The sequence below is a fragment of the Schistocerca serialis genome, chromosome 4 (genome assembly GCF_023864345.2).
Source record: "Schistocerca serialis cubense isolate TAMUIC-IGC-003099 chromosome 4, iqSchSeri2.2, whole genome shotgun sequence".
Taxonomy (NCBI): Eukaryota; Metazoa; Arthropoda; class Insecta; order Orthoptera; family Acrididae; genus Schistocerca; species Schistocerca serialis.
Window position 1 is genome coordinate 837,508,645 of NC_064641.1, and position 13,031 is coordinate 837,521,675.

The 13,031-nt window shown below is 43.4% G+C and overlaps 1 protein-coding gene across 3 annotated transcripts in view; it reads right to left on the minus strand.

The window, feature by feature from the left end:
• The window catches only part of LOC126473461 (uncharacterized), a 265,016-nt gene that overhangs the window by 210,468 nt on the left and 41,517 nt on the right, over positions 1-13,031 (minus strand). For 2 of the 3 annotated variants that reach the window (XM_050100524.1, XM_050100525.1), the window contains exon 4: positions 573-714. The exons of the other annotated variant lie outside the window; for it this stretch is intronic. In XM_050100524.1, coding sequence (XP_049956481.1) covers positions 573-714 — 142 coding nt within the window. The remainder of the gene's footprint in view (positions 1-572; positions 715-13,031) is intronic. 3 annotated transcript variants of the gene reach the window in all.

The following is a 13,031-nucleotide window of genomic DNA, read 5'->3' on the forward strand; positions in this document are numbered from 1 at the left end:
CAATTAATGTGTTTGAGCAGAGCATTAAAAGACAAACAGCCACGATACAGCGAGAGGCACAATAAAGTGATTTTGCAGCATGATAATGCTCAACCCCAAGTTGCAAAAGAGATCAAAATGTACTTGGAAACATTAAAATGGGAAGTCCTACCCCACCCACCATATTCCCCAGACATTGCTCCCTCTGACTATCACCTGTTTAGATCAGTGGTGCATGGCCTGGCTGACCAACACTTCCGATCTCATCAAGAAGTCACAAATTGGATCGATTCGTTGATTGCTTCAAAAGATAAAACAATTTTTTCGACGCGGGATTCATATGCTGCCCGAAAGATGGGAGAAAGTAGTGGCCAGTGATGGAAAATACTTTGAACGATACACGTGTAACCAATTTGTTTCATTAAAGCCTCAAATGTTGGGGAAGAAACGGCGGAAGCAAAGTTGTACACCTTGTAGTTACCTTGAAAGGACCCTACCATAAATAATTATTGTCCTGGATAACAGAAGAAAAAGTTGGTTGTTTAAGCAACGTTTGTGGAAAAAATTGTACACAAATTTGGAACACGGTTCACCTGAAGATGGACACTGCACACTCTGAAGTGCCTCCTTCAGAATCTGCCTGGCTCGAGTGAAATCTTCAAGGGCTCGCCACTCCTCGTTGAGATCATTTTTCAGCTCTTGCATTTCCAGCCATTCATCAGTTCCTGCCTCAGACTGTTAAATGATATATCTCATCAATATTGTAAATGTAAACATGTTCAAAGACATTAGTTTCTCTATTACGCAACTGCAAAACTTTTGATTACATCGAATTATCATTTTCAAGTAAGTCCCCTCATTTTCAGAAAAACTGAACAAACTTATTAACAACAGTTCCTTTTAGACTACTGATTAGTTGTCAAAAAGCAGTAGATGCTAGTATAAGCTTTTGCCAATTAGTGCCCATGTATTAAAAAAAATACTTGTCAGAATAAAAGATGGAACATTTTGAGAAGAAAAACTGGTGTTATCTATTGATTGATCACTTTATTTATGCGATATTTCACTATAGTTGAATTGGATCCCTGACAGTTATGCGGTAACAGACATTATACAGTTGGCCACACTTTCAAATACACATGCTGCCAATTACACCACGGCGTTTTCTACAGCTGCCACCACAGCATGAGGGCACTGCCATGAATTATTACGCTGCTGCTAATGAGAGGCAAGCATCCCCTCTCCAGAGCTCCAGTAGTGGGTGTACTTAAGTTTGAACATTCATGTCCCGGCTCATTTTTATTTCTTTCCCACTTGAAAAACATTTAGACTTTCATAGTGGCCAGGGCTCAACATCTTCTAATTGACATTGTACTGAAGAGTGACAGATTTGTAAGTCTTTTGTATCTGCATGTATTTCTACACTCAAATTTCTTGTTAGCAACTGATGCTGCAAATTCTGCAAGAAAGTTATGTATTATTTTTACTATTTGATTTTAGATGTAAGCTAAATAAATATCTGAAGTCTCTGTTCAAGAACGGTATCTGTTCCTTGTTCTTGTATCCACTAAAGAACCACACAGCATGCAAAGGAAGAACAACATACTGGTGACGAGGATGGGATGGGGAGCTTTGGATACCGGAGTGGGACAATCTTTTTTAAGTCTATTGAATTATTTTTTGTGCATATGCACATATTTTGCTGAAATATTTAAGCTGAGTTATTTAAGGAATTATGGCAAACCAGGGAGAACAATGTGTAAGTGCAGTGCAGTGTGTAATATGTGCAGTGTCTAATATGTCTTGTTCATTTTCAGAGTCAACAAATAACAGAACTGCTGTCAGCAGTTTTTTCCCCTCGTACAAGCACAAGCAGCCCAGCAGCAAAAGGCACCAGAAGCTAATGAAGGAATTCGGCTACTGCCTCTGCCCTTCCAACAGTTTGATGATATGAAGGAAACATGGAAAGAATACATAAAATGGCTGCATCAACATTTCAATGCCTACAAAATCACAGGTGAATCATGTCATACACTTTTGTTTTCATGTGTAGGAGTGAACACCTACTGCCTCCTAGTGAAATTGTTTCCCCTCAGTGAGTCCCAAACCCAGCCACACAAGGGACATACAAAACTGATCTGCCCACAAAAGACTAGAAAGCCCTTCAGTGTTATCTCATGTTCAGATTCTGCACCTCCTCCTGCTCAAAAATAAGACAAGGGAAGACACAGAAAATGTACACACATGCAACATTGTAGTGATCAGTCATATCAAGGATGGATTGTGGAATTGCAGGGCATGGCTAGAGACCGTAAATTCAGTTGTGTCTGTGGCACAACTTGTCAGTGTGAAATGCTTTGTGATGCTACAGTTCAGAATCTATCAGATCAGAGACTGAGTGCTGAAATTTTAAAGCGTCACAACACTAGCCTTAGTGAAGTGCTTAAAGTTATTGAAGAACGCAAAGTTCAAGATATGGCCAAGCAAGTCTTCTGTCTACCAGTTATTGCTTTATTTGAGACAAACAACCCATATCGCAGCCACAGCCCCAGCCCCAGCACTCGCATTTCAGCACCGTATAAACAAAGCCAGACACACAACATCCAGCATTTGCTTTGCCAACACAACACTTATTACACTGCCCCAGCTCCACGCAAAGTGAAGTCATGTGTGAAATGCTATGTCACCTACGATCGGAAGAACTGCTTCTTCAGACAAGCTGAATGCAATTTCCGTCATTGCACGGGACATACAAAACTGGTCTGCCCGCAAAAGACTAGAAAGCCCTTCAGTTTTATCTCATGTTCAGATTCTGCGCCTCCTCCTGCTCAAAAATAAGACAAGGGAAGACACAGAAAATGCACACACATGCATATAATGCAAATACCAAACACGTGAAAATGGCTCTCCCAATCTCGAAATTCACTAAAGTACTCTAACACAGTTTTTCACAACACAGAATGGACAACTGTCTTCACAGAGCATGTCACAAACTTTGGATTACATTGTGTATCTTAACCAGTAGGTGCCTTTACAACTAAATACCACAGCTCCTGTGACACTCCTTAACCTAGATACATATGAAAAAATTGGCCAACCATCCTTGCAAACATCAAGTGTGCATCTCACCATCTATAACAGTGACAGCATTTCAGTGCATGGGACATGCTGCATACCTGCAAAATACAAAAACACAACTAAGGAAGTCCCTTTTGCTACAGTCCACTCACGCATGATCCCAGATATTTTTGGTATTGGTGCATTTGATTCCTTCAGATTAGATGTTGTGACTCGCCGATCTTTCAAAGTGCCGCTGCGAAGTTACGCGCGTCCTCTACATGCGGCGCTGTCTGCCAGCCATGCAGCAGCAGCGCCACCGAAGCGGCCAGCCAGCCAGCGACCGCTAGACTTGGACTCAGTTATGATTTGACTGTTAAAAGTGTACACACGTCTTACTCTGTTTACTTGATCTGCGACTTTCATGTATTGCGTCTTCCTTGAAATATGTTAGTTCAACTTTAAGTTACAACAATTGGCGACGAGGTAGTGATTTTTCTTTTACATCGTTGTCCCACATGTTCCCATGGCTACTTTAGAGCAACTATTGCAAGGTCTCATAGAACAGTAAACGCTTCTCACAAATGTGATTCGTGATTTCGTCGTGGCATCAAATGCGGGGCGTCTCTCATCGTCGTCTCTACCTACTTTTCCTCCTTACGACGAGACGGCAGAAGACTGGTCTGAATATGAAAAATGTCTTCGACAGCACTTCTTGGCATTTCATGTCGCGGAAGAACAAACATTTAAGTCTCTGTTCCTTTCATGGATTTCACCTCAAATGTATCGGTTGTTGTCGCAATTGGCTCCTTTGAAAGATCCTGCATTTTTTCTGAAATGTGCTCACTTCTGTCCATCTATTTTCAAAAGCAAACGCATGTGGTAGCCTCTCATGTTGCCTTTTATCGTTGTCAAAAACAACCAAATCAATTCTATCGCACTTGGGCTGCTGAACTTCACGGCCTCAGTAGAAAGTGTCAATTTGTTACTGAAGTTCACAAAGAATCCTATGCCGATTCCATGGTATGGGATGCTATTATCTGATCGGCGCCCTTCAGTTGGCAAATCCAACTCTAGATGAAGTGCTATCCATTGCTCAGTCTTTTGAAATTTCTCGCGCAGTCTTTTGAAATTTCTCGCGCAGCTGGAGCGCAAATAGAGGCATGGGGCGACGTCGGGGAAATACAACCTCTGTGTGATGTTGACGAAACGTGTGGCGTGTCCCCGCCGGCCGACATGGCTGCAGTATGCTCCCAAGTGCAGCCTCGGCCTAACTGTAAACAAACCTCTAAGAAACTGCAGCAAAACCCACGGCAACTTCCTTCATGTCCGCGGTGTTTTATGAAACATTCACGAGAAGATTGTCCACAACTTTGAGCCGTGTGTCACAAATGCAAAAAAAAAAGGCTCATGTGTCATCCGTTTGCAAATCCGACTGCATACATGATGTTCATGAACATGATGCTGATTTTGATTCTGTGTCGTCTGTCCACAACATTGGGCCGTTTGTCACAAATGCAAAAAAAAAAGGCTCATGTGTCATCAGTTTGCAAATCCGACTGCATACATGATGTTCATGAACATGACGCTGATTTTGATTCTGTGTCATCCGTTTGCAAATCCGACTGCATACATGATGTTCATGAACATGATGCTGATTTTGATTCTGTGTCGTCTGTCCACAACATTGGGCCGTTTGTCACAAATGCCAAAAAAAAGGCTCATGTGTCATTCGTTTGCAAATCCGACTGCATACATGATGTTCATGAACATGAGGCTGATTTTGATTCTGTGTCGTCTGTCAACTGTACTTCTTCCCTTTCAGGGAAGTTATTCCTCACTGTCCAAATACTTGGCCAAGATGTTCGCATGCAGGTGGATAATGGTTCTGCTGCCACTATCATCAATTCTCAGACCTATCTTCAGTTGGGTTCTCCAATCCTGTCACCTGTCACTTTCGGACTTACAATAAACAGAAGATTTCTCTCTTGGGACAATATGATGCTGAGGTATCTTACAAATCTGTCGTTCGCACTGTTCCCATATTTGTGGTCGACCATAGTAATGCGGAGAATCTTTCTGGTTTCGATGCCTTTCCCATTTTTGGGTTCTCCATAGATGACTCTGTCAATATTGTCTCTGATGCTATTCCTTATGCTCAATTGGATTCCTTGTCGACGACATTTTCGTCCCTTTTTTCTCCTGGGCTAGGCCATGCAAACGACTTTGAATCTCATATCATGCTCAAACACACTGCTCAGCCTAAGTTTTTTCGGGCTCGGCCCATTCCTGTGGCCCTTTGTGATCAGGTCAAACGGGAGCTGGGTCATCTCACTGCTTCAGGGGTCTTGCTTCCTGTTACTTCCAGTGAGTGGTCCTCTCCTGTCGTTGTCATTGCTAAGCCAAATGGTGATATTCGTCTCTGTGGCGATTTCAAAGCTACTGTAAATGCTCAATGCCTTATCAACACTTACCCTATGCCTCGACCTGAAGAATTGTTCACAAAACTTGCTGGAGGCCAGTATTTTTCTAAACTTGACCTGTCAGAAGCTAATCATCAACTTCCTCTTGACGCTGCTTCCCGGCAGTTTCTGGTCCTTAACATGCCTTTCGGCCTCTATCAATACAAACAATTGCCATTCGGGGTTGCCAGCACCCCTGCCAGCGATTCTTGGAACAATTATTGCTCACTGTCCCGGGGTGTATAAATTACCAGCACGACACTGTTGTCACTGGCTCCACCACTGACGAACATCTTCAAAATCTCCGCACACTTTTTCATGTCTTACAGATTGCTGGTCTAAAGTGTAATCTTCAGAAATCAAAATTTTTTCAGGCATCTAACACGTACTTGGGGTTTCAACTTTCTCGGGATGGTATTCGTCCGCTTCAGCAAACTGTCGCTGCGATCGATGCCCTTCCTCGCCCTACATCTGTTAAGGAACTGCAAGCCTTCTTGGGGAAAATAGCATATTATGACAAGTTTTTACTGTCTGCTGCTTCGGTGGCTCACCCGGTGCATCGCTTGTTGCATAAAAATGTGACTTTTCACTGGTCCATGTCATGCGATGCGGCTTTCCAGAAATTGAAGACTATGCTGAAACAGGCCCTGTGCCTGACTACTTATCGACCTGGCCAACATCTTGTTCTTGCCATGGACGCCTCTCAATACGGGGTCAGTGCAGTCCTTCCGCACCGTTTTTCTGACGGTTCTGAACAAACCATTGCTTATGCCTCCAAAATGCTTACGGATGCCCAACAGAAGTATTCTCAAATTGAAAAAGAATCTTTGGCCATTATTTATGCTCCTCATAAATTTGGTGTTTTTCTCTATGGACCCAAATTTCATCTTGTTATGGATCACAAACCACATGTTTCCTTGTTTCATCCATCAACGTCACTTCCCGACAAGGCTGCACACCGCCTCCAGCATTGGGCTCTTTACTTGTCTCGTTTCAATTATGAGATTCATTTCTGGCCGACGGCTCAACATGTGAATGCTGATGAACTGTCTCGCCTTCCCATGGGTCCTGATCTGGCATTCGATAGGGACGAACTGTTGTGTTTTCACCTGGATGTTGCCGAGCAGCAGGTTGTGGACGGGTTCCCCATCACCGGGGACCGGCTGGCGGCTGCTACGGGTTCTGACCCTACCCTCTCCCGGGTTTTATGCTGTATTCAGGAGGGTTGGCCAGATCGTCCATCCACTAAGACTTCTGATCCATTGCGGAACTACCACGCTTTGCGTTACCACCTCACAGCTATGGATGGTGTTATCCTCCTTTCCACCAAAAATGCTTCGCCACGTGTTGTGGTACCTGCGTCTTTGTGTGCTTTGGTCTTGCGCCTCCTTCACCAAGGGCACTGGCGTGTCTCTCACACAAAATCTCTGGTGTGCTGTCATGTGGACTGGCCTGGCATCGACTCTGAAATCACACACATGGTCGCTGCCTGTGGCCCTTGTGCATCACAGGCCGCCGCCCCGAAGTCATCTTTGTTACCATGGCCTTTGCCTGAAAAGCCCTGGGAGCATATTCATGCTGACTTCGCGGGACCTTTTTTAGGTACTTATTGGCTTCTCGTTACTGATGCCTACTCTAACTTTCCTTTCATTGTCCGTTGCACGTAGCCTACACCGCAGCAACCACCAATGCTCTAGCTCGCATTTTCTCTTTGGAAGGCCTTCCCTCTACTCTTGTTACTGATAATGGTCTGCAATTTGCCTCTTCTGATTTTGCGGATTTTTGTGCCCGTCACGGCGTCATGCATGTCACGGCCCCTCCGTTCCATCCACAGTCAAAGGGGAAGGCTGAACGACTGGTCCGCACATTTAAGGTTCAGATGAGGAAACTTCTGACTTCTTCTACTGCTGATGATGCGCTTCTCCAATTTCTGGCTTCTTACCGTTTCACCCCCATGGGGGACCACAGCCCGACTGAGTTCTTACATGGCCGACAGCCCCGCACGCTACTTCATCTTCTGCAGCCTTCCACCTCAAGGCCGCGGGTGCCTTCGCTTGGCTGGTTCACTGCCGACGACCTTGTATGGGTACGGGGATACAGCAGGCAGCCAAAATGGAGTCCTGGCCGCATCTTACGACACTGTGGCCGACGCCTGTATGAAATCCAGACAGACACATGTGTTGCAGTGTGTCATTCGGACCAGCTTCGGCCTCATGTGCCAGCAACGCCTGTTCCGGATGCCGCTACACCACCTTCGGCTCTACCTGACACTCGGGATACTGGAATCTCTCATTACTCACAACACAGTCCTCTCACCTCTCAGCACAAGAACTGACACCACCAGGAGACGTGCCCATGCAGGAACCAGATGACCATCATCTGTCGGAGCAACTCTACTCGCCTCCTTCTCCTACAGATGCGGGCACATGGCCCATGTTCCCTGTTATAACAACCGGACTTGCCACAACAGGCAGATTGGTGCACAGGGCTCCAGCAGATTCGGCCCCCATGTCATCTCGACCCGTTATCATTGGGGACACTTCCGTCCGTACAGGAAGCCTCCTCCTCGAGACTTTACAGCCAGTCAAACAACACCTACGGATGTTAGCAATCTGCAGGCCACCTCCATCAAGATCTGTGCAAAAAATTCGAAGGGGGGAAAAGTGTTGTGACTCGCCGATCTTTCAAAGAGCCGCAGCACAGTTACGCGCATCCTCTACATGCGGCGCTGTCTGCCAGCCATGCAGCAGCAGCGCCACCGAAGCGGCCAGCCAGCCAGCGACCGCTAGACTTGGACTCAGTTATGATTTGACTGTTAAAGTGTACACACGTCTTACTCTGTTTACTTGATCTGTAACTTTCATGTATTGCGCCTTCCTTGAAATATATTTGTTCAACTTTAAGTTACAACATTAGACAAACAAGGCGAGGTGCATGCCATGGATACAAAAATTTCCCATGCCACAATTCAACAACTCTGTGACAAGTATCAAAAATTTGTTCAATGTAATTGGATAGATAAAAAAATCTACTCACCAAGTGGCGGCAGAACACACACATAAAAGAAAATTATAATTAGTTACGCTTATGGAGCCAGTGGCTCCTTCTTCAGGCAGAAAGGCTGAAGGGGAAGAGGGGTGAAGGTTTAAAGCTCTCAGATTTTCAAATCTCGTCCAGTGCAGCCTCCAACATTCAGTCTTTTCTTCGCATGCTGTCTTATAAGTCTCCCCTGACCTGCAGTTCTGGGTGTCTTTTCCTAAATCTACCCCTTTTCCTAGACCTCTCCAGTCATTTTCCTCACCCCTCTTCCTTCCCCTTCAATCCTTCTGCCTGAAAAAGTAGTCTCTGGCTCTGAAAGCTTGCCTAATTATAATCTTCTTTTATGTACGTGTTCTACCACCACTTGGTGAGCAGGTTTTTTTATCTATCCAATTACATTATATTGTCAAAAATTGATTGTTTTCTTTGTTAAAATGTTCAGTGGTACTGTAGTATGTGCAAAAGATTTTCTCACACACATTATGCTGAAAGCTAATGCACAACCCAAGTTTTGCTGCACACGCCCTGTGCCACATGCATAACATGACAATGTGGCTACAGAAATTCAGAGACTACAATGCGTTGGTGTCTTAAAAACTATTTCGGAAGACCTTAGTCATCATTCATAAGCCAAATAGGAACATTCATCTCTGTGCAGATATCAAACGCACAGCAAATTCACAGACATTGATTTGCACCCATTCCCTATGCCACATGCATTACATGGTGACGTGGCTACAGAAATTCAGACTGGAATCCGTTGGTGTCTTAATAATTATTTCAGAAAGTCAGTGGGCATCAATTAGTCATTATTCATAAGCAAAATGGGAAGATTCTTCTTTGTGCACATATCAAATGTACAGTAAATTCACAGACAGTCATAGATCCCTACGTACTCCTACATATAGAGGAAATTTTGGATCACTTAACGGGGGGACAATTCTTCTCAAAAATTGATCTTGCAGTAGCCTATCTTCAATTACCATTGGACAAAGAGACAAGCATCAGGTAGTTTCATCCCGCAAAACTGGCAAAAGAGAACAGCCTATCACATTTCTGAATAGTGCTCAGATCAATTATAGTCAGATGCAGAAGGAAGTCCCGGATATAATAATGATGTCACCAAATTTCATCATTATCTGTGTGGTAGAAAATTTTTCCTTGTCATGGACCATTAGCATCTGACTGCACTGTTTCATTGGTCAAAAGAAGTTCCTGATCACATGGTGCAAAAGCTTCAACATTGGTTGCTATTATTGTCAGATTACCAGTATGAAAGTGTTTCACCCAACAGCACAAGACATAAATGTTGTCACATTGTCTCATTTACCTGTCGACACAGATGCAACATTTGCTGCATTGGATACTTCCTGCTTACATATTGATTCTTCTGATATGCAAGCACTGGATTCTTTCCCTACTGATTCATAGCAGATCACACAAGCCACAGAGCACAACCAATCACTACAATTGTTAAAAAGTTACCTTCACAAATGTTGGCCGTGCTCTCCAAAATGTGTTCCCGATCCCTTAGCATGAAGATACTTTGTGCACTGCAATAGTTTATCTCTTCTGAATGATGTGATTCTGCTTCACATGTCTAACGAATGAACAATAGTTTTAATCCCCTCCCTGTTGCAACAGCAAGTGTTAAGTCGTTCTATATAGACGTCATTGGGGAACTGTTCACACTAAGCACATGATGCGCCACCATGGTACATGGTTTAGATAAGCAGGTGGAATGTGTAAGGGCACAATGTTGTGCTTGCGCTGACAATAGACCGCTCTGCAGCTGGAATTTTTCTCCTAGCCACATTCTGATACTCTATGGCAATGCCTCCATGTAGACTTTGCTGGCCCCTTTTGGACAGATCTGGTTTATTATCATCAATGCCTACAGCAAGTATCCTTTTGCTATCTCAGTACATTCAATAAATGCCACCAGCACTATCAAGGCGCCCGCTTCTCTATTTTCTTCCCAAGGCTTGTCATAAACAACTGTATCTGACAATTGACCTTCTTTTTCTTCCAAGGAATTCTGCAAACACAACGGAGTACAGCAAGTCAGTACAGCACTTTTCACGCCACATTCTAATAGCGATGCCAAATTTTTCGTTTGAATGTCAAAGACACAAATATCAAAACTTCAGGCTTCACATTCAGGCGATGATGCCTTACTGATGTTTCTGAGTTCATACTGTACTCTGTCTTGCTGCAGATCAAGTTGTTTCAGATTTCATCGTTGCATGATGTCAGGCCACCATGACACAGCCACATCTGCCTGCCACAATGCAGTCTCCAACACAGCTTACCGAGCAGGTGCCTTCATCCATCGCTATCTGACTGATGGAAGCCCTTGCCTGCCCACCTGCAACACCATTACTGCCAACACCACAGGTCACTATTTCCATGAACATTGACGTTGTCACTAGTTGTCAGCACCCTCCATGCTCCTACCTGTGCATCCGGATGTGTCATGTACTTGTTTTCTGGGGAAATTTCCATGGTGCTAACAAGACACAATGATGAGACGTGGGTCTAGTCTGCTCTGTCCCCAGCCAAGCAATGAGCCTCATCGTTATCCATGGCACAGGCCTCCCCCCTGTAACTTCCAAGTTGGGCAGAGAGGGGTGCTGTATTGGCCGTTATCCAGTCAACCGCACTTTCAAATATGCTTGCCGCCAATTATGCTGCCGTATTTTCTACAGCTGCCACTGCAGCATGAGGGTGCTGCCATGAACAATTACATTGCTGCCAATGAGATGCAAGCATCCCCCCTCTGAAGCTCAAGCAGCAGGTGTGTTTAAGTTCAAATCTTCATGCCCTGGCCCAATTTTGTGTGTTTGCCGGTTGAATAGCACTTACACACTTTCATAGTGGCCAGGACTCGACATCTTCTGAATAGACATTGTATTGAATCTGTATATATTTCTACACTCAGATCTACTGTTAACTACTGATGCTCCAAATTCAGCAACACATTTATGTATTATTTTTAGTATTTGATATTAGATGAAGAATAAATTAATATTGAAATTCTCTGTTCATGAAAAGCTTCTGTTCCTTGTTCCTGTATCCATTAAAGAACCTCACTGAGTGCAAAGGAAGGCATAACAAGTTGCAGCAGGCTGGGGGCAGCAGCTTCATGAGCCTACCTCAACCAATAACGTAAGATGATTTTGTAAATGTTTCTATGGCAATGACTACTGTCACAGCTCTGTACATGGCTATTGTTTCCGCCTGCAGCTCTTAGTGCTTCACAGTTGAAAACTGACAACAGTGCTGTGGCTGTCAGGGATCTTCTTATGCCATCTCAACTATAGCATTTGTATCTCCTGCTAATGGTAAATAAAACATTTCTTCAATATATAACAGTATTTTCATCAAAGTAATTTACTGTGCAAATTCTCATTCAATCATTAGATAATGGTATAATGTTCTGTGGCTCAGATAGACACAATGTGCAAAAAATCTTCAAACTATAGAAGAAAACTCTGACAATAATATCAGAAAAGAATAAATGGGGGGCTCACTGCCTTTAATTACTTAAAGATCTAAGAACATTAAATGTTCCTTCTTAATATGTAGAGTGGTGCCCTGGCTGAGTCAGTTTACTCTTTCATAACTCGCAATTTATAAAATTTATAAATAGAATGCAAATCTTGACCCTTCTTCACAGAGGAAGGTAATACAACAAGATGATTGGGTTTATGCACTAGACAATTGGGGATGGGGGGGGGGGGGGCAGGGTTGGAAACAGAGAGAAAGAAGTGACAGAATGTCATCCTGTTGATGATGATGCAATACTATTTCAAACTGAAGAAGGATGGGGACGAGAACCAGCTATGTACTTCACAGCAGAACGATTCTGTCATTTGCCATAAGTGGTTTCGAGATGTGAATTTAACCACTATCCATAGAAATGCTATTCCAATGTTACATCATTCCACCACATAAAAATGGCACAAACTGGTAGTGCCATTTTTAATTCAACATTAGAAACATAACCATTAAGAAATCACTATTGTGAGCAATACATACACTACAACTAGGATTTCCCTGCAAAGACTACAAGAAGGTAGGATATTATTTAGATCTGCCAGCCAATTATATGTTTCACAACAGCTCATTTGGCAGGCACATGGTTAAAGATACCGTAATGAACAAGGCTCAAGTGTAAGATGGCTCGAGTCTATTGTTGGTGCCTTCTTTCTTTTGAATGTTTCTGATTATAACCTGCTACTTGTGATGTAATATTGCATACTTTTTCCAAAGACTTCATTATTTTGCCATGAAAAAGACTATTTTTATCATGTGATTGGTTATAGACACAGACTGGACTAGGATTAGAATACAGGTACTTATATCTCAGGGATGTGGTACACAATGTTCACTCACTAAGTCACTTAGTGAAGCACCAACTTGAAATGATGACATCTGTGGTCAGACAGAGCAGTGCACAATGTTGTGATAACAGTCTGAAACACTGCAGCA